This window comes from Podarcis filfolensis, assembly GCF_964270895.1.
Source record: "Podarcis filfolensis genome assembly, chromosome: 6".
In the NCBI taxonomy this organism is placed as follows: domain Eukaryota; kingdom Metazoa; phylum Chordata; class Lepidosauria; order Squamata; family Lacertidae; genus Podarcis; species Podarcis filfolensis.
This window is the reverse complement of record NC_139609.1, coordinates 2303251-2325690: the sequence shown is the minus strand read 5'-3', so window position 1 is coordinate 2325690 and position 22440 is coordinate 2303251. Positions and strand designations below refer to the sequence as shown.

At 45.0% G+C, this 22440-nt stretch overlaps 1 protein-coding gene and 1 long non-coding RNA gene across 10 annotated transcripts in view; one reads left to right on the top strand and one right to left on the bottom strand.

Annotated features, from left to right (window-relative positions):
- Positions 1-2557, top strand: part of LOC310765897 — a 30991-nt gene extending 28434 nt beyond the window's left edge. For 2 of the 3 annotated variants that reach the window (XR_014549856.1, XR_014549857.1), the window contains exon 3: positions 2420-2557. This is a non-coding gene — a long non-coding RNA (uncharacterized lncRNA). Of the gene's footprint in view, positions 1-1174; positions 1305-2419 lie in introns of all 3 variants that reach the window. The other variant, XR_014549858.1, reaches the window with a different exon arrangement.
- RGS8 (regulator of G protein signaling 8) overlaps positions 1-22440 on the bottom strand; it is a 77415-nt gene that overhangs the window by 17023 nt on the left and 37952 nt on the right. For 3 of the 7 annotated variants that reach the window (XM_083621464.1, XM_083621465.1, XM_083621466.1), the window contains exons 2-4: positions 10607-10665; positions 2541-2642; positions 927-991 (exon numbers count right to left, since the gene is read on the bottom strand). In XM_083621464.1, the coding sequence (XP_083477590.1) occupies positions 927-991; positions 2541-2642; positions 10607-10665 (226 nt within the window). Of the gene's footprint in view, positions 1-926; positions 992-2540; positions 2671-10606; positions 10666-10896; positions 11242-22440 lie in introns of those variants that run through there. The other 4 variants (XM_083621468.1, XM_083621470.1, XM_083621469.1 and 1 more) reach the window with 4 other exon arrangements.

Here is a 22440-nt window from a genome sequence, read left to right as displayed (position 1 = left end):
GACTGTCATGTAAATGGTGGAGCAAATTAGTTTCCTGTTGCTGAAGAACAACCTTTCTCAATCTTGGGTCCCCAGATGTTGTTGGAGAACAACTCACATCATCCCTAGCTTGCCAAATCAGTGGTCAGGAATGATGGAAGTTATAGTCCAACATCTGGGGGCCCAAAGTTGAGAAGGTCTGCTCCCGAGAGTAGGACCCAATCCAGTGAGTTCAAATTACAAGAAAGGAGGCTTGAACTAAACATTGGGAAGAACATCCGAAAAGTACAGTGGAAGACACACTTGCCTCGGAAGGTGGTGGTGGAGACTCTTTGTTTAGGGTTGTTTTTAAAGCAGAGGCTGGTTGGTGACCTACCAAGGATGCTATAGCAGTGGAGACTGGACTACATCACATGAGAGGTCACTTCCAACACTCATGTTTCTTTTGGGGTGTGCAAGGCCTTTGAAGGTGCACAAGTGAGATGCACAATTTTTGCCACTTGGAGATGCTGCCAGCATGGGACATAATACAAAATAAATGTCAAACTTATTTTCTTGCTTTATATTCACATAACACGAGTTGATCTAAGGAAAAGCCAATTGAAGACTCTCCTGTGAAAATCATCCAGGTGCACAACCCAGGATACCTCTTAAGCAGTGCTTTTTTCTGGGGTGGGGGGATGCAGGGGGATGCATACTCCTAAACATTTTGTGAATCTAAGTTTGACCTCATTGAGGGGCAGTATTTCTATGAGTAGGAAAATGAGAGTGCCCCTAATTATTTTTTAGGAAAAAAGCGCTGCTCTTAAGAGAACTGGATCTCACTCCCGCTGGAGGCCTGTTACAAAGCAGTTAACAAGTAAACCTTGTCAGTCATTAAATAATTAGTAAATTGATAAGGTGGGAAGGCAAAGAATAGATACCAGGAGGAATGCAATTCTACTCACATTTATGGGACAGAAGGACATCAAAAGAATCTGCCCATCTTGTAGCTTCTTCTGTTGATAATCTCCTGTGACAAAGTAGGGGGCAGTTAGGGTCAGTGAGTATTGCTGCAAGTGAGAAATGGGGATTGAGGAGTGTATACCAAGGCAGCCCAAAACCTGGCAGAATTTGCAATATTATATGGCTTAAACAACTTGTGCAAAATTACAGAGCAGCTAATTTTCTGTTCTGTATCACCTTCTTTGTACAGACATTAGAGTTCTTTTAAAAAGTGTGTTGAATGTTGGAATAGATTGGCGAAAGGGACAAAATACAGATATCTTAGACCAGACGTCCTTCCTCCTGGTGTGCTGTGCTGGCGGTGCACTCCCCTACTCCAGGTAACTTGTAGTTAAGTGTGCAAGCAGGCATTCTTGTGAATATGTGTGCTTTTGTTAAAAATACTTTAAAAAGGCAGGGGGGTCAAATCAGGACCACAGTAATAGGGCAAAGGGCAAGCTCACCCACTGTTTTCTTAATGGAAAATTCCTCCCCTCTGTTGTTTGTCTGTTGTTTGCCCCATGAAGGAAAACCTATGTGTCCCATGGGGAAAGTAGCAGCTGGGGGAGGGAGATTTTAATCCTAAAAACAGCATGGGGAGAAAACTTAGTCTTTCTCCTCAGCACTATAATTCTGATCTGCTCTTGGCTAAAGCAAGACTGCAATTAATATTGGGGGGTTTTTATGTGGGAGGTTCTAACGCTGACTGTCCCATGTCACATCTAGTTTGTTCTTTAGAGAAGCCCCAAAGCCACCTCTCTGCATTCCCAGACTGCTCCTCTTCCTGCTCCCAGCCAGTTACTCCCCTTTCCCCCGTCTCCGGCAGCGTTCCTTACTCTGTCCAGCCAGGCTGACTTCTAAGTGGCCTGACTCCAGCATCCTTCTACCATGGCTTGTGCTTCTGGAGCAAGCCTCACCAGCCACTGTGGTATGGCGCTTCCAGCAGAGCATACGGAACATCTGGCAGTGTGAGGAGAGAAGGACATTCTGTGCAAGCATGCTTAGAGGCACATGCATAAAGAAATGCAAAATGTGAGTGGAGATATACGGAGGCAAAGGAGGTTGAGGCTCTGGACAACTGCCACCTTCTTTTGAAGGAGGTTTTCAGAGTCCACTTCAAATTAAGCACTACACTGTTTGCATCTCATTTATACTGTTTCGCAGCTGTACGTGGCTCACTTCTAATAGAGAACATTCTAACCGAGGCACATTCTAATTCATGGGTAGGCAAACTAAGGCCCAGGGGCCAAATCGCCCACGGACAGTCCGGGAATCGTCATGTTTTTACATAAGTAAAATGTGTCCTTTTATTTAAATGCATCTTTGGGTTATTTGTGGGGCATAGGAATTAATTCATTTCCCTCCCAAAAAATATAGTCCTGTCCCCGACAAGGTTTGAAGATTTGGGCTCACTTAGTCCTTCGGCACAAAACCTGTACAATTCATTTTCTTACAGGTTTGAAATCCATGCTGCCAGGTGCAGAAATTGAGAATGGAAGGATTTATAAAATCACCGCAAAGGAAAGCGGAGAACAACACAGAAAAGGAAGAAGGTGGATTGCCTCACCACTACTCACTTTAAAGCCCGGTTGGGTTTGTCTGGAAGGATAGCCGTGAAGTCGCTGCACGAGTCTGATTTGTGAGACAGACATCCCAGGCGAGTCCTCATCCCTCTGTTTCTGCAGTCAGTCATACAAGGCAGGGGAGCAAATGGGAGAAAAGGAGAAGGGATAACAATTAGCAACCCAGCGGGATCAGACCCTGGGTCCACCTGACTCAACATCCTCTTTCAAGCTTTGGCCAGCAAGATGCTACCCAGAGAGCCAGGGTGGTGCAATGGAGGGGTCTCCAACCTTTGGGGGCCATGGGGCACATCTGGAACTTCAAGAGACTTCCATGAGCGCGTCATAAAATGGCAACCGTAGGAGAAAGGCATAGTGGCTGCCACATCCAAAAGTGCAGAGAGCGGGGAAAGACAGGGCCACAAAGTGATGCAGGTGCCTACATCACTTCCACCACATTTGCTCACAGAGAGAAGCCATTTGCACCTTTCCTCTGTTCAGAACAGGTGAGAGAGTAGGCATCCGACCTGAAATGTGGGCCTGTTTAGGAGGGGTCTTCATTGTCAGGAAGGTGGAGCCAGTGCAAAGAGGAAAAGGGAACAGCCTCTCATGCATTGTGGATTTGGGAGGGGATATTTACTGAGCCCTTTCACAGGCACCAGAGGACATGCTAGCGAATGTGCTGGTGCCCACAGGCACTAGGCTGGGAATCCCTTGAGCATCATAACAAAAATAAGGTCAAGGAATTTCAGACTGAATGCACGCCTCTCTAATCTTTGCAATTCCAGAGACGACCTTGAAGGGGGCACAGTTTGACACAGAATACCAGAAAATAGAGAGCTAATTTGCATGTATACCTATTTTCAACGAATTAAGAGCTAATTAGAACTTATTAAAACTGACTTTTTTTAACTTTCCAAGACTATAGGAGTGATCTCCCTTTTGTAAAGAAGATGAATAAACAATTTTGCTTTTTTATTTTATTTTTTTAAGTACAGGCCTTTTGAAGTTTATTATTGCAAAAGTTTACTGGATGCACAACCATTAGGTCATTTCATGCCTGTGAATGTAGAGGCAAGCTCCAGTTTTCTACTGAAAGCCAGACTGGATGTGTGCATGTTTATAAAACACGTACTTGCCCATTTACCCATAGCACTGCTGGATTTGGGGTGTGCAGGCAGTTCCCCTGCCCAGGGCGCTGAGCCAAGGGGGTGCAAAATTGAGAAGATCCATTTGTATCTACAACAAGTGGGCGTTGTTTGTCAGCTGCTTTGGGCACAGGGTCACTGTGGGAAAGCTTCACGTAAATAAACACAGTCAAGAAGGAGAATCATCTTGGCCAGTAAGTCCTCATTCCTTTCTAAGGGCTCGCTAAGAAAACAGCTTGAAAGCCACTGCACTAACACCATCCTGATTCTCAAACTCCAAAATCTTAATGAAAATTCACCTTGCACTCTTAACCCTCCCCTGAGCCTCAGAGGAATTTGCTTCTGTTAACTTCACTGTGAAACAGCCTGCAAGAGCTTTTCATGACTGCACAGTTAAATATAAAATAACCTTTCTTGATGCCATATGGGAGGCCTCTGCAGAAAGCTTTGGCACTGTCTCCAAGATAATTTCACTGTGCCCACTTCTCCCTTCTGTTATAAACACTCTTGCATGATTTCTATTTATTGAACATTTTAAATGTAATTTTAGAGCAAATCTAAATGTTAGCTGATTAAAATGATTATCTGCTTGGCACCGTGCAGCCTGCCCCAGAGCATTTAGCTCCAGTTGAAAAACAGGTGACGCTTTAGCACACCCTAGCATATGATGGAGGGAAAGAAACACCTGTGTTTTACAATATGTGACCCAAGTGAATGAGCAATGCAATCTGAGCCCACTTTCCCACTAAAGAATTTTGAAATAGTAATTAAACAGAATTTGTTTCTCATCAGCCACAAAAGCATATTTTTAGAGTTCTTAACTAATTGAATAATATTTAGTTTACTGAACTAACAGTGCACAAACCAGTAACAAATCAAAATAGTAGTTTTCAATTTGCTGTCTAACCCAACTGACCTCTCTGTACTTCCCAACAAATCGTCTAGGTTATTCAATATTTTGCTGTCATACGCAGATGGCTATATTGATCCTATACTACTTAAGTTTGATATTGCTGTGTGCTCATTTCTTTTGAGTATATAATTTTAAAGATTCAGAAAAATAATGTTTGTTATCTGCCTTTTAATTAACAAAATTAAAATATATTTGCATATTAGCAATGTGTAGTGTATACAACATGTAGGGGATAAAATAACTAATACTCAAACAAACACTACCGATCCTTGACAGCAGGCATTCCGTTTTTATTTCAGTTCCCTACCACTGAAATAACAGCCTCCCAAAATAAAAATAAAAAATCCTTAATTCCAGTTGCCACAAACTAAAACCTGCCTTTCCCAATGAAAACTGTATTTCCAGTCAGCCAAACCTTCAGTGGATTAATCTGCTGATTAATCACTGATTAAAGTGTGCAGTCCTTTTCTGCATATCAGTATACTCGGTCTGACCCTTTCATGTGAATTCATAGCGTCCTGCAAAATAACACAGACATTTACAGAGTGTTAACATTTAGTGGCAATCATGAAAGTAATGAGAGCCATTGCTAGCCAAGTAGGCAGGTAAGCTGAATAACTGTTGCTGGCTTAATGCATCCTGTTCCCTTTGGCAAGAAAGTAGCACACACAGTTCCCCCTACATGGTATCCTCACAACAACCCTGTGAGGTCGGCTAGGCTGAGAGATAGTAACTACACAGCAGACTTCATGGCCAAGACAGGATTTGAACCTGTGTCTCCCTTCCCAGTCGTGGTCTGGAACTTTAGCCATTACCCCTCCTTTATAAGAAGAAACGCTGCAAGGTTCCCTAATACAAATAAGCCAGCTGTGGCCAAAAGGCCAACTTGTGCCAAGGCACAGTGATGCAAGCATAATGAGTACAAATGGCTGGCTTATGTTATGAAGACCTGGTAGTTCTTCTCCAAACCTGGGCTTGTTTCACAACTGGAGATGCTTTGGGTATCTTCTGCCCAGAGCTCCTCAACCACCGCCCTTCCTCACAAGGCCCATTCTAGCAAGCACTGTGAAAATCTCACAGATCTCTCTCAGTTGAGGCACATGACATGTATCTCTGCAGTGCTGCTTAAACTCCTCAGGTGTCTGAGAGAAAGGCAATGATGATGCACAGCAGACAGGGAGACTGCGACAAAACAGAGCTTGTGTGGGACCTTGTCATGGAAGGAGCATGGCTGGCAATGGCCAAGATGGGGGAAAGGCAGGGAAAACGTGGGGAGCCAAAGGGGGGAGGGAGGACAAGGCAGGGGGAGATGAGCTTGACATGCTTCCATTCAGAATTATCTGGAAATAAGGCTATCCCATTTTACCAGCAGCGTAAAATGGTAGTGCCCTAAGGTGGCAGAATGGGGTGGTGCTGGTCATATTCTTTAAAAAGTAGTGAGGTGCCACATCAATGAGAAGATAGATCAGATCTCTCTCTGGCTGGGGGGAGAAACTTTCGAGAGAGGTTATTTCTTTGTGGCATCAGAAGTGTTGCACCGCAGGCCATCTCCATTTGTTAATTCCTTCCCCGACTGACTTGTGAGAGTGGCAAACACAGTTTCCAGGAGGCAGTACTTCAGGGAAGAAAGAGTAACCATGCTGGGTTCTGATACTGCAAATTGTAGTATTTTTTGCAAAAGGAGGGCAACTGTCCTCAACACAGCAAGCTCTCTCACCTCCTGGAAGCGGCAGCTGACCTTCCTTGTAGCTTTGCAGAACACAGAATTGGTAAGAACCCTAGCAAGCTGTTATCCCTTCCCCCTGAGCATGGGTGTAGCCAGGATTTTTGTTAGGAGGGGCAGGCCTTTTGCTAGGGGAGGGCAGAACCTCAGTTTGCTATGTATTTTTATTGATTTAGGGGGCAGCTGCGCCTTCCTGCCCCCCTGGCTATGCCCATGCCCCTGGGTGGCCCATGGAGGAGACGCTGAGGGGTTGCAGTGCAATGTTGTTCAGCAAGCAAGGCAGTCTCAGCTCAGGACTGAACTGGATAAGGAGTTGGTTAGAGCATGGTACTGATAACACCAAGGTTGCAGGTTTGAGCCCCTCCAGGAGGCTGGACTAGATGGCCCTCAAGGTCCCTCCCAACTCCACAATTCTATGATTCTATGCCCTTGCTACTCCCTGACATCAAGGTGAGGTTGCTGGGCAGGAACATGGAGAAGCTGGCTGGCATTTGAACTGGCCTGAGAATGAAATAACAGGAGGACTTGATGCGACATGAAAGGATGCAGGTCCTTTAACAGCCTCAGTTGTTCATATGCATGCACTGAGGAATCTGCCAGCAAGTTCCACACCTCCTGGGGCATTTATGCAGAATACACACAAGGTCAAGGGGAAAGAGATCGGAGCAAGAGTAGCAGGCCAATGCTAAATAGAGACCACCTGCCAATTCGCCCCTGAAAATACTCCCCTTCAGTTCACATATGACTTTTACAACATGCCTCCTTTTATGTATTCAGTGGTCTTTGTTTGCCTGATCTTGAATCTGGACTAAGGATTATGAGCCCTTGTGTTCTGATACATGATATCCAGTCACTGAATATTTCAGTATTTGGATCACTGCCATTGGCCCTTAATCTCTGAGTTATGATTCGCAGCTTGGAAGTTTAGACAGCCAGTCACGTTGAGAGTGGGAGTGGCCCAGTTGCTTTACCCCTGTTGTCCAGTTCTGTTAGTTCCAGTGCTTTTTTTCTGGGAGGACGCAGAGGTACGCACACCCCTAAACATTTTGTGACTCTTTGTACTTTTGTCCATTTACTGTATTTATTTTCCCCGATTTGAACTATAAAATCGTGATTTTCTTGGGTCAAAATGAGAGTACCCCTAAACATATTTTTTTTTTTAGAAAAAAAGCACTGGTTAGTTCAATAAAGGTTCTTGCTGTTATCACTGTGTCTTGCTTCATGGGAACCACCTACACTTCAGCTCCCCTGTAGCATCTTGTTTTGTCTTAAGAGAACGAGGCTGGAAGTTTCCAATTCAAATCTTGCCTCACCCAAACTTCTTAGTGCAGCACCACACTTTTCTGCATAAGAAAATGAGAGAGTTGCAAGGAGGAGAGTCTCGGCCAGACACCTAGCACAGAGCACCTTAATGTTTTATATTTGTGTGGAAGTGAGAATTTTATCAAGCGCAGCTTTTCACCTCCTTCGATTTAAAGCCCTGCGGGTGGTTGCCCCACACAGCACACTGAGCTGAGAGGGTACAAAACTGAGAAGATCCATTTGGAGATGCCAAATGTTGGCCTTGCTCCAGGCACTATATTACCAAAGATTACCAAGGCCCACCCCTGTTTGCATGTGGTTACCAAAGTGCTCAAGAGGAGAACATTGGGCACCTGTCAGGGATTGGAAATCTGCTCCACATGGTACTGGGCTCCAATTCCTATCATCCCCAGCCAGCATGATCAGCGTTGATGAGTCCCATGGACCAAAAAAACCCAATTAAGAGTTAGGTTCATGCTACAGGTTGGAGTTAAAGAGGAGCCCACATTCTGAAGGCAACTGCATCTGTGATCATAAATAAGCCTTGTCTGTCTCTCTGCCTCAGCCTCCTATCTGCAATATGGGGGTTAATGGAAAGGAGAGGTGATGTTAAGGCCAAGAGTAAGAAACAGGTGTCATCTCTGCCTCAAACTCTTTCAGTGGCCTTAGGCAAGTTGCTCTTCTCCCAGCCTTGGCATTTCATAACATGGATGCAATATTTGCCCATCTTACAGGGCTGGTGTCCTTAGGACCTTTGGAATGATATATACAAAGCACTGTGTAGCCTTGAAATGTGTGACTTAAATGCTAAGGGTTGATACTGGCAGAGGAACATGGAGCAAATGGAGTGGGACAACTGTGTATGAATGAATGATATTTGTTAGTTGCTTTTCTTACAAAATAACCCAAAGAGACATTACAACCAGTTAATAATAACAGTGAGAACCTAAAAACACAACTAGACAGATAAAGGGCAGGATTGCATGTCTCACTGCGTTAAAAGATGCCACAATGCCACCTTTCAAATAAAGGCCCCAAAGCCAAGGCCTTGTGCCCAAAACTGAATAAAGGTGGTGCTGGTTGTGCCTCCCTGGGGACAGCATTCCATAAGCACGGGGCCAACACTGAAAAGGCCCGTTCTCAAGTTGCCTTCCTCCAAACCTCCCACATTGTTTTGCATGGCAAGGCAGTGGAGGTTTCGGATCAGAATTGTCCTTCTAGAGGGGCTGCCTTCCCAGGTTGACAGGCCCCATCTGGCCCTCACTTCCTTCTGCAGCACCTGCAGAAACCTCCTTCTTGGCCATTGGACCCACTCTTGGCCTTGTCCACTCAATCCGCCAGATCCTGTCTTCGGATGCAGGAGAAGTCCTTAATTCACTGAGGGTTTGAGACCCATTGGCTACCCTCACCTGTGGCTGCTGTCACCTGCTGACAGCTTCTAGGAGCCACAGGTGAGAGGTGAGTGCAGAGTGAGAATCAAAGGTGGACAAACTACCCCAGAAGGAGCATGTCATGTGCCCCACCAGAGGTACTCCCCCTCCCCTAACACCCCATGGAAACTAATAGAGACTGGAAAAATGGATGCAGTTATTAGGTAGATCTTACTTGGCACTGCACAAGTGGAATCATCTGCAAAACAACTCTCCTTTTGTGCTTCAGCAGGAAGGATAAACATAAAGCAGATAGAAAAGACTGACAGTGCAGAGGCAAGGAGATGGGCCTGAAGGTCTTCAGAAATCCAAAGTAGGCAAGCAGGGACCAATCCCAGCATGCACTTAAAAATCTGATTATGTACACACACACACACACACACACACACACACACACACACACACGAGCCTCTTCTCTTCTAACTAATGGAGGAGGGATTGCATTAAATGCCAGCAAGTGCATTCATTTTAATCCTTATCCCAACCGTCTGCCTTGTGCTGTATTTTTGCTGAAATCAACCCCTGTAATTCCCTAAGCCCTTTTGGATTTCCTCATTAGCGCACTCTCAGCCCGCCTGCCCCATTGCCACATGAGGCTGCAGCACGTGAGGATGCTTTGCCTGGATTCCCCTGGCTAGAGCTGCCCATGTGAGAAACTGGGTCCTCTGTTCCTCCCTGTCTTTGTGCATGCACAGGCCTCTGTGGCCGACCAATTTGACCTTCCCTATGCTGCAAAATCTTGGGACAGGGTGGTGGGCGGAGAATATAGCAGCTTTCAGACAACCATAAACCTGCAAGCACATCAAAGTTTTGTCCTGGTGTTATCTGACCTCATTTTGGGTGCATCTGATCTGGCCCACTCCCCTCCACAGTCTGTCTCCATCCTATCCACCAAGGCACCTCCTGTCCATCAGGGCACAGGTGAAACAGCTCCAGGGTTTGTTTTAAATTCTCTTCCCCTCCTCCTGGATTCCAAAGGGTTTTGGTCTATTCGTAATTTCACAGTAACAGGCAAAAGCATTTGCGGCAAAGTCTCCCATCTGTCCCATTCCACCGCTGTTCTTAACAACAACAGGGATGGCACAAAGGGTGGTTGTTGTTGTTTTATAAAAAGAGGTTGTTTATTTTGTAGGGAAAACCACCTGGGTGGTTCCATCTATTAGGCATTTGCTTTCCCCTATGAAGGAATCTCCTTTTCCCTTTGCAATAAAGGGAGCAGGTGCAAAGGCAACTCTTTCAAGTGCACCCAGGTGCAGATTTTGAGGTCTCGGATGGGGGAAGGGGTGGGGGAAGTCTCCCCATTATGTGACACCCAACTTGGACAAGAGGTTATTTCACCATCACCAAAGGCATCGTTTAATATATTTGGATGGGGGAAACTATGGGGGAAACAACAGCAAAGGACAAAACGGAAGAACAGAAATGTCTGTCTAAAAAAGGTGGTGGAGGGGGGAAATGACAGTAAGAATGCCCATCAAATACAAACATTCAGGAGAGAGCAGACACATTCAACATGGATCGTGCACCCAGACAGACAACCCTAGAGACCAAGCAAAGATACTCACTGCCTTTGCCCTGTCCTCGTGCTCTGGAGGTCTTTGCCAATTGTGTGGTCAGAGAGGCTCTATGGAGAGAAGAGAGCAATCTCTTAAGCTGGGAGCAAAACCCACAGACAGCGACACACCTCCCTGCCTCCCCCTCCCCCTATTTCCCTAAGCAACGCTTCTGCTGAAACCTCTCTGCATATCACATCCAGTAAACACTAAAGCAGCCTAACTGAGCAGGCTTGAGGTTTGGCTGGCACTGCAGAGCTGGCTCAGAACGTTTCCATTGGTAGGATTTGAGAAGTGCCCACCTGATCGGAGCATTTCGAAGCATCCTCCTTCATCCCGCTCCTCCTTGTTAACCTGATGGCATTCAAATCCCTTTGCTTCTACTAAATTAAAGTAATCCACCACTCAGGGTACGCAGTAAATGTCTTGATAAAACGTTTGCTGGGAGGATTCAGATGGGAGTCCCGTCCCCCCCGTAAACATCCATTTGGTCCTTGCTTCAGCAGTTAGAACAAAGCACTAGCCTGTATTTAAATAAGTATTTAAATAAGTCCTTGGTGGGTTTAGGATAGGATGGTAAATCCATGGAGGTTTCTGTGCAAGGCAGCTGGTGGAGTGGGGTTGAGGAAAATAACATCAGCGAGTTTCATTAAAGAGCGCCAGTGCCAGTGAAGTCAAATTGCATCTATTAAACAGCAAGGGGGGCTTCTTATTGGGAGCACTCGTGTGATAAATACACAGCCATTTTTTAAAAATAAAAAATGTAATTCAGAGTCAACTAAATAGAAATGTGTGAGTTCCTCCTCAGTTCATCAGCCTGGGTGTTATCTCACACTTTCTTATGCTTCCTCTCACCTGACTCCCATCATCCGTCCAGATCTCCTGCCAGCTCAGGCACACCTCTGTCTCACTTCCTCTCACGCTCTTTTCCTCCTAGAGGTGGAAGGAGCTTTGAAGGCCATCACATGCCGCCCTGTGCAATGAAGGGATTTCCCTAGTTGTAGCCCATGCCCAACAGAAGTCGCCTGGGGCTTCTCACCATCTCAACTTGGTGGTCACATATTTATTGGGCGATAAATGAGTGGTGAACTTGGGTCCAAGGATAGTCACACTCAGGACCAGCCCTGCAGCAGATGTCCTCTTGGCCAGGGTCCCTGGGGTTAATTTCAAAAGCCAGAACTGTTGCCAGGATTGGGAGTGTAGCAAGCAGGAGGATACTTGATCAGGCAAAGGCAAACATCCAGGATTCCTCAAACATCAGGGTCAGCCACAACTTGACCGAGATCTTCTGGCTCTTGTGAAGCCATTCAAAGTTGCATAGTGAAGGACCATACGGGTACTATTGGCTTCAGAATGGTTCCACTCCCAGGCAGGCCATTGCTTCAGCCTGACAAGACCTAGTTATACATACCCTCACTAGGTCAGGCCTGGGTAATAGTTTACTTTTAGGCTTTCCCTAGCTGGCCCACAGCTTCCTTACATCTGTCTGTAACCCGTTTATTCCTCTGACTTTCTCTGCCACCTGTTTACATGACAAATAGATTTTAAACTGTCCAATGAACAGTGTTTATTGGACATACTGTTGGTTTATTGGTTTGTATTTTGGTTAAAGAAGAAAATACTAGGTATAATAATAGATGGAGAATTCCCTGGATGGAAAGATCCAGGTTTGGGGCAAGAACTCATTGGTGAGAGAACCGCAGCAGAGACTTAAAATCATGAACAATGCAGCAAAGTAAAGTGTGGAAATATAGCCTCTTAGACCTTTAAAAATTCCCCTTCCAAGTTGCTTCCAAAGTTCCCCACTTCCCATCATCTCCAACTAGTAGGACCAGTCCTCAGGAATTATGGGAATTATAGTGCAAAAACAACTGGAAGCCCGTGTTTGGGAAATGACCAGTGTTCCCAAGTTGTAAGTCACTCGAGGGGGCGCCCAACGGCTCCCTGCACCAGGGCGCCCGGGAGGAACATGGCGGCTCAGCTGCCCTGCAGGCCCAGTGCTGCCCAGGGTGATCTGCCCCTCCCGAACCCCCCAGCTACACCACTGCTGTGGGTCAATGGCTCACACAAGAGCCCAGGACCAAAAGATGGAAGACCCCATGCACACTCCTTCCTACTTCCTTGGCAGTACTTCCAGAAGCTTCCAGAAGAGCAGAGGCAGTGGAGGCTATGCAGGCTGGTGTCGCCTCTCCTGAGGCTGCAGAGGAGGAGGCCATGGAGAAAGATAAAAGGGGGCAAGGGAGGGGACAGTGGCAGGGAGGGGGCAGGCAGGCGAGCGACAGGGTCAGTGGGATTGGGGGATACCCTGATTTCCCCATCTGAAATGTTAATGGGGTGCAAATCCACTTCCAAAACAGAAAGAACCACCACATATTTTTGTGATAAGAAAAGTGAAGGCAAAATGCACTGGTGTAGGTTAATATAAACTCTGCATATGCAAATCAGAATGAACGCTTAATAAACAGCAATACTGGTTAACTTCATGCAAATTTGGTGCAAACAAATCTGGATGAATACTAAATACACAGGTCATTTGAAAGAGCCTCGGTCTCTGCTGCTTTGATTTGCATCCACAGATTAATTATTGTGACTGAATGCACTAAAAAACCCTTCTTTGATGTCCATGAAACTAGCTCCTAGAGAGTTCAGTAAATCATAGCAGGATTCCTGGTTTATCGTGTTTTGCTATTCCTTTACAATCAAGTTGTTCAGATAACCCATTTAAGACTGCAGAACCAGTTTGTTAGCCCAAGAACTGGAAAAAGAAACTATGAGCTGTAAGGTCGGTGAAAAGGTAGTATCCAAAAGCCTTTGGTGCCCTGCTGGTACAATTTTGTCTTCACCCCAAGTTAAAGGGGCTTCTGCTGCAGCTTAGAGCAATTGCTTCTTTCACATCCCTTGTAGCACCAATTTTTGTTTTCAATCTGCTTTCTCCATCCTAGCTGATGTAAGAGTCTTAGCTTTGCTTTTCCCATTTATAACTGATGAAGGGCATTGAATCACTTGTGTCATGTAGTCAATCCAGCAGAAGCGGGTCTGCCAAAAGACATCATCATAACCTTCTTTGCCTCTAGTAAAATAGCTATTGTCAAGTTGCTCTGTTTGTCACAGCCTTAAGCAGCTGTTTTTGCAGCAGTAACCCAACATTATTGGAGGGAAAGGATTCAATATTTCTCAGTTTGGCAGCTTACAGCATTCCTGGCCATATATACACTAAGTGAAGCTGAAGCCTGGGAAAGCCTGATAGCTCTTTTATATCCTCTTTCAAAGCAGGGGACGGAGATGTGGCAGGCCGGTTCTGCCCATGCACCAGACTCCTTAGGGTGCTTCCAGATGACCTCTTAATTGAGCATTCATTCTGATTTGTTTTCAGGGACATGACATTGGCTCAGACCTTCCTAGGGTCCCTATTTTTCAGGGACATCCAGGTTTCTGATTGGATCCTGGAATGTCCCACTTTTTCTTAGGATGTCCCTATTTTCATCGGAGAAATGTCTGAGGATATGTAATGAATGAGCATTAAGCAGCCAATGTTGTCAAATTAAATAGCCAATGTGGGGAAGCCAGATGCTGCTGTGTCAGAGAGTCTCCTAATGAGGGATTATTCTGGCCAGTTTTTGTGGACTTCTATCCGCTAGTCACCTTTTATTTCTCTAGTGCAGAAAAACACCAGCACATCCTTGTTCCTTGCCGTCATTCCTCCAATTTTTATTGTCATGAAGTCCTTGCCATGATGGTGTTTTAGCTAAGCACAGGGGTCCCCTTTCCCTCATAATCTCCTGGTTCTCCACTACTTCACATTGGCTCTCTGTGCCAATTCTTCTTGTTTATTTGCCTTTGTTTATATGTATATACACTTTATAAACTGGCTGCCCTGTAACCATTTTTTTTTTTTGGCAGCGTCCAAGGATGAAAACAAACAAAATTACAACAAGTAAATACAACTGGTATAAACCCAGCAGCATAGTTTTTCAGAGTGTGGCCAAAGGTGCCTCCAAACTCTTACTATTTTCCATGAGGAATTCTCAGCCAACAGATTGTGTGGAAGAAGGGCCCAGAGACATCTATCTCTGCTTCCCCCAAAAACCTTCAGGAGGACTGTCTTGTTTTTCCGTGATAAGAAAAGCTGCAGAAATATGTGCTGGAAAGTGTGGAATAACCCTTTCTTCAACACCACGTCCTCTAACCTGCCCGCAACATAGTCTCCAATTGCAATGAAAATGTGGAGACCCTCACACAAACCCTTAAGCCATCACGGCTTCTCTATTTGTCATGCAGAATCCCAAATTCCCAATTGCAAGTTTTTCCCCACCACAAAAAACCCAAAATCTTCTTCCACCTTTTCATCCATTGCTCGTTCCATCTCCTGGCCAGGGAAAGAGAGAAGCAGCAATCTACTTTGGGTTCTCATTTGCATGCTCTTACAAACTGCTCAGCAGCATCACACGGGACAAGGAGGGTCTGCTCTGCATCTAAACCTCTTAGGTCCCTGCCCAGTTTCTTTGCATTGCTGCCCTTCCTTTCATTGCCAGTTTTGTTTGGGAACCTGAAGTGTCACTGAGCTGCCGCCACCTGTGTATGTGTAGTGGCCATTTCCTCTTTGGCTCCTTCTTTGAGAGAGATGCAGAGAGATCTGAATCTGATCCTGCAGCTTGGCTCTCTCTGTGGCTTAAAATGAACTGAACTAGATTACTAGAGAGGAAAGGGATTTGGGGAGATGGGGAAGGGTCCTCCGAAGCAATAATGCCTCCCTCCAAAGCCCCTTCCTGCCTGACTTCTCATGTGGATGGGGGAAAAGCATTGAACTTTCTCATGAGCTGAATTGATAGTGCCTTCTGAAATCTTGTTGTGTGCATATGGGTGAAGGGGACTCCCAAAGCAGCTGAGGCAGGGGGTCCCGGGGAGGCGGGTGGTGCCTATGTAGCTGATCCATCCAGAATTCACCACAGCACTAGGATGCTGCAGCTATTTACACATTTCTAATTTGCTCAGAAGTTTGAAACATTAAATCGTGTCCTCCCTCAGGTGAGACCTGGAGACCAATTCCCTGTGTTGTGGGTGGGTAAGATTGGTCAGCCACCCAATTGGTAGGTCCCTTGATGTTGGGTTCAATCTGGCCAATGGGGTGCAGTCCAAACGGATCAAGGGACCGAGTGGAGAATGAAACTTATGGATTATGCAGAATTGGACAAATTGACTGGGAAGATTAGATATCAACGGGATCACAAGTTCATCGAGGACTGGGGAAAGTTTACAGTTTATCTGGAAAGCATATGTGATGAACAAACAACGCTAGTGGGTTTTAAAGAGGCTCTGTGAAGGTTAAAGATGTATTGTAAAAAAGAAATAGAATTGAAAGGATAATATGAAATGGCAATACTAAATATAGAGAATGCGTAAAAATGGAAAATATGGATGATTGGTGGAGAAGCCGGTGGAAGTCCAAAAAGTTGAATTTTGTGAATAATGTTTGAGATGGTAATTTTGTAAAAGGAAAAATTTAATAAAAATTATTATAAAAAAAACAACAACAAACAGATCAAGGGACCTATATATACGCATGCACGTGACCCAGAGCTTCCTCTTTTGGTGCATGCATTCAGACCACCCGCCCACCTCTCCCTACTTTTAGGGCTTGTGCGCTTGACCTTGCTGTGCCATCATGTGTCGTCTGTCATTGGGACAGGGGCATGGCAGGAATTTTCCTCACTTGGCTGATTGGCGGGTGCCATTTGGGTTTCGCCTGCCGCGCAGCAAATCGTCACAACTTGTAAGGTTGCAGATAGGCTCTGGTTCAGGTGATAGGGATGGGAGAACGTTCTCACCATCCCTATGTGAAGGGTATTCCGTTAAATGAATCCAGGGACTTGGTGGTTTGGTCATCCCCTGGGAGGGGGTTGTGCCCGGGCCTGAGTCCAGAGGGACATTTGGGTGGCAGAGTTAGCCCGTTCCCGGCTTTCCACTTATCCAGGTGTTCACCCTTGGCTGAGCTATGCTGGAACCCTGGGTCAGCGCTACCTGCATGGCAGGCAGCTAGTAGAACCAGAGCCTATGCAACCAGTCACTTTCTGTAATCAAGAAATTTGTAGCCTAAATTCTGCCAAAAAACCAAGCTAAAATTTGAGTCAAGTGTGAATTTATTTAGGGGGGAGGTCTCTGGGTCTGAACACGCAAAAAAAAAAAAGGAAGTTTATATATCCCCAAACTCAAAGGTTTATATGTCCCTGGACCCTGAAATAAGCACTGGGATACCCCGTATCCCAACAATAATGGTTGTTCATAGTTACCATGCTTCCAAAATACTCATCAATGCATATCACACAGCCTCCACACACACAGTTAGCTGTATTTGGAGTTTTCTTTTCCCCTCTATTCTGTGCTTAAAGTAAGGTTACCAGATGTCCCCGTTTCTTGGGGACAGTCTCCGGATTTACAAATCAGTCCCCTGACAAAAGCCACTGAATTCAACTGAAGTTGAAAGGTGTCCCCAGATTCATTGAAAAAAATCTGGTAACCTTAGCTTAAATCCTGCAGTTTTGTGTGTTTCCTCCAATAACTTTTGTACTTGACCAGGAGGAAATGTTCAAGCAGTGATACTGATGTAGAATAGAATGTCCCTACTTTCATCTGATGAATGTCGGAGAGTATGCCACAGACAAATCAGAATAAATGCTCAATAAATGGGTCATCTAGAAGCACCCAAAGAATTAGGGCTGTATACAGTTGGTGCCAATCAACATTCTGTGCCCTGGAAATCTAATCTTCCATCAAGAAAATATGAATGCTTTCACTCATATGTATTATATACATCCAGCAAATATGCATTCCTTTGTTTCCTTTTCATAATTTATGCTGAGGAGAGAGAGGAATCTCTGCAGGGTGCCGAAGCCTCCTGAGCACCGGGAATCTCAGGTGTTGTACTTCCAGGGGATCTGCCTGATGGCAAATGGCAACCAAACAATTTTATATAGCATAATTGTAAATATTTCCAGGTATGAGATAGAGTATATCTTGCCCTCCAAACGCTGTGACTGCCTTTTTTCCAGCCCCCACTCTCAAAAATGTTCAGATCTTTTGTCATGCTATTCTTTTTCCCCAACCCTTTTCCATTGTTGATCCCAATGGCAGCAAAAGTTGAGTCCCAAGACAGGCATCAGAGATAAGCAGCCTACCAAACTGATATAGTTATATAAGTATTGTTTTATTTATTCAGAATGTTTATAGGCTATGCTTCAGCAGTGCACTCAGAACAGCTAAATGTAAGATGATAAAGGCCACAATTTTAAAACAATGAATCATCATGAAACACAATAAAATAAGGCACAGCAGAGCCATAGAATGAGATAAAATGCTAGCATAAAACCGGAGTTGGCGTCAGGGGTGGCGTCAAGGGATTCAGCAGGATCCCTCACCAGCTGACCACCAGTCACTCACCTCACACATCCCCAGGCCACCAGATGTGTTTTAGTGATGGGTATGGCTGTGCTTTTGAATGGAAACTGACCCAGACACCTGCCATGTCTACCCAAAATGCAGTCCCCAGCCCAATGTTTGGTTGGTCATTGCATTTTTGGTAATTTAACATGGTGAACCCACCATAGGTCAGAGCCAAGCGCCACCACCTACTACTATAACATAACTGTTGGTGGTGAGGTCAGTGACTGGCTGCAGCGACAGCGGCAAACAACAGGTTGAGAGGGTGTTGGTCTCAGCTTGGGAGCGACTGAAGTTCACTGTCAGCCCTGCACAAAACCTCAGTCACATAAAAGCTCTGAAAGGTGCTCACTTTAAGCTTCTAAATTGTTCCTTTGAAGCCCCTCATCTCAAATCAGGTGTAAGTTGGGTGGGCATGGCTTCCCCAAAATGGCCTTGTGGGCCTGCAGACCAGAGGTAATCTGTTCTTGGTATAAGCTTTCGTGTGCATGCTGGTATCTGAAGAAGTATGCAGGCACATGAAAGCTTATACCAAGAATAAACTTAGTTGGTCTCTAAGGTGCTACTGGACAATTTTTATTTTATTTTTTATATATTTCGACTGTGATCATTAGGTCTGTCACTCTTGTGTTGATAGTGTTTTTTGCTAATAAAGAGTTAACTTCAACTTGCATGGTGTGATTTACTGCTGGCTCGCTCCTGACAGGACCGTTCCCAAGGGAAGCGCACATATAGCACATTACAGTAGTACAAGTGGTCCCCTTCCAACTCCTTGTTTGTGAGTGACTGGATTCTGAGGGAAGGAGAGGAATGGGAGAAGCCTCACACATGGCTTATAGGTTGAAAGGGATGAAGTTGGGGCAGGTGGGCATAGGCTTAGACCTACTTCCCACTATGATGATAACCCTGAGTCTGGGCTATATCACTTCAGAGGAAAAGTGAAAGATCACATGACTGCATAAGTATACAAAACCCCCACACATAACCAGTGGCGTAGCGTGGGTTGTCAGCACCCGGGGCAAGGCAAGTAATTTGCGCCCCCTAACCCGTGGATTTGCGCCCCCTAACCCATGGATTTGCCCTAACCCCAGATGTTGCGCCCGGTGCGGCCCGCCCCCCCTGCACCCCCCACGCTACGCCACTGCACATAACCCATAATATGTAGGAAATTGGTGTGTAGCTGCACAAGTATTCAGTCCTATGAGCCCCCTCTTATGGTCCAAGGTGGCACAGTCCAGGCATACACATTTCCTGCCTCACTGAGGGCAAAATCAGAGGCGGCATGTATGTGCCTGAAAGCAACCAGGGGGAGATTAAAACCAGGGTTGCAACAGTAGGGAAATGGTGCTTAATCCTTTCCCTCCATGCCATTTCCTTGATTTAACTGCCTCCCCAAAGAGCTGTTAGCTGCAGATGCCTACCTCTTTCCTACGCATGGAGAGCCATGGCAAAAAGCAGCGGGTGAGGGGGACTGAAACTGGAGAAATGCCATGAACTCACTGCTCCAATGCCATGGCTCCCATCCCAAACCTTCTTCCCTCACTGGCTGCTTTCAAAGGCAGAATAGATGTTGGAAGAGCTGATCACAGATCTCCCAAACAGCATCTACTTTGGCCCTGAGAACTGGGCTTCAGCAGTCAGGGAGACATGGGTTGGGTGAAGGCTGAGTTTTATGTGCTGATTCCAAAAGGTAATTTAAAACATATTTTTTTAAAAGTTTAATAATAAGCAAAATTATTTATATTTGAAGAACTCTGTTGGGTCATGGTGTCCATAGCCTGATTTCTTTGACTCCCTGCCAGCAGGTTGTTAATGCAGAAGTTCGCCCACTGGGAAGCCCAGCTATGATTATGGACTAATATTTTCCCTTTTATGTTTTCCCAGGTCAGGGTTGCATTAAATCAGGAACAAAACAGTGCCCATCTGTTGATACAGGCACTGTGGCAAATGTGATTAAATGGACAATAAAGAGAATTGCATTTCACAAACGCCAATATTTTAAAAAGCCTATTTTGAGGCAAGAGGAGCGGGTTATGGAAAATTCCTGCTCAAATGACCACAGAGCTTTCCAAGGGTGGGGAGTTGTTTATCCTCGCAGATGTGATGAGGCAGCTTCTATGGGATAGCTTTTAATAACACAAGCATTTTTTTGACATTAGGATTGAATGTCATCCAAATATTTTAAAAAATTCTTTAAGAAATAAATTTAAAGTAAAAGGTGATAGATTTACAGTGTGTTATACTCTAAGAGAAAATGTTACAAAAATGCTCTACCGGTGGCACCTCACCCCGGCCAAACTGGCCAAACTGTATAAGAATAGATCTGAAATTTGTTGGAAATGTAAAAAGGGGAGAGGTTCATATATGCATATGTGGTGGGAATGTGAAAAAATTAAAGAGTTTTGGGATATTGTATAAAAAAGGTAAAGGTACCCCTGGCCATTAGGTCCAGTCATGACCGACTCTGGGGATGCGGCACTCATCTTGCTTTATTGGCCGAGGGAGCCGGCGTACAGCTTCTGGGTCATGTGGCCAGCATGACTTAAGCCGCTTCTGGCGAACCAGAGCAGCGCACGGAAACACCGTTTACCTTCCCACCAGGGCAGTACCTATTTATCTACTTGCACTTTGACGTGCTTTCGAACTGCAAGGTTGGCAGGAGCAGGGACTGAACAACGGGAGCTCACCCCGTCGCGGGGATTCGAACCGCCGACCTTCTGATCGGCAAGTCCTAGGCTCTGTGGTTTAACCCACAGTGCCACCCATGTCCCTCTGGGATATTGTATACAATGAATTTAAAAAGATATTCAAATTCCCATTCACAAAAAGACTGGAGGCCTTTCTATTAGGGATAACGTCAAATGAAATTAAGAAAGAAGTAAGACCACTTTTTATGTACACAACATCTGCTGCCAGGATTCTGGTTGCAACGAATTGGAAGAGTGAAATTACACCTACAAAGTTAGAATGGCAGTTAAAATGACAGAATACATCCAGTTGGCAATAATGACGGGGAGAGTTAGAGGGTACTCAATGCAGAAGGTGAATAAAGAATGGATAGTATTTAAAGAATATCTGAAAACCTATTATGATAGCAAAAACCTCCTAACTCTTGTAATGTACAGATAATAAACCCAATAATATCTCTTTGAATGAAATAAAGGAAACAAAGTATAATAATATGATACTGTGTAAAAATAACGAATGAGATTCTGTTTCTTGAGAATAATCAGAAGTTTAATTTATCCTTCTTGTTTTCATTCTTTATTTTTATTTTCTTCTTTATTTTTTCTTTCTTTTTCATTGTATTTTTTCTTTTTATGTGTAATGTTTGTGCATAAACTGTAATATGGCAATATTGCTGTGTAAATATGTGTTGAATGTTGAATAAAGATTCATTTGCTCGCAAGTGGCTCATAGCTAGGTACAAAATGCGCCTGGTGAATTTTGAATACAGGCTGGGGGGGGAGGCATCAAACGTTGCCCTCACTCCCCCTCCTGCGTGACAAGGCAGGGTGGAGCCCGTGGGTTCTGTGTCAAAGTCCTCTGGCAGCCCACTTGGTATGAGAAGTTGGACCACCCTGGTCTAAATATTCTTAAAATGCAGTATTCGGCAAATAGCTACGTTCTCACCCCTGAATGAAAAGAAGAACAGGAGATGTCCCTGCAAGCTGCACATGACACGTAGTTTGATCCTCAGCTTCCCCCAGCAGCAAAACCTGGATCTCAAATCCAGGTCTTCCCCATCTGAAAAGCAGTTAGTAGCAGCAGTGAAGATGATAAATGGAAAAGCTAAAAGTTGTCACCCCTCCACCTTTTTAGTGCATTCCCCTTTGAGAATTGGGGGTGCCCTATTCAAGGAGAGTAGCAAAGCCTCATGGGGACAAATGTGTTGATGGGTTTGCTTGAAGAGAAGGGAATGTGAGTGGAACAGAGCAAGCGCAGGGCAGAGGCAGAGCCTGACTTTCAGCTGTTGAGTACAATAACATTAACCTCTTCCCACAGCTTGCCAGACTCATGTTGCTGCTGCGGCTGTCAATACATCAATGTCTGTAATGCAGCCTCCTTGGGAGAAAAATGAAGCTTGTTGTGAAACATCTGAAAGATCTTAAACTCGCAGGGGGGAGGTATAACCAAAGAACAGACATTTCTTAAGCTCACAACCTACTGGAAGTCCTCAAGCTGCAGTCATAAATGCACTATTTAGATGCTGCCATAGGAAGGAAGGAAGGAAGGAAGGAAGAGAGTGCAAGGTTGTTCCCTCCAGCCATTTAAATAATAAAAAACCTGAATGGATTAATGAACAGTTTTTGTACTGAACGACCCAAACTCATGAGGCTCAAGCCTAGATCCACCAAAAATTGCTGGGTTCTGCCCCACAGCTCATTTCATAATGTTCTGGCAAATTGCAT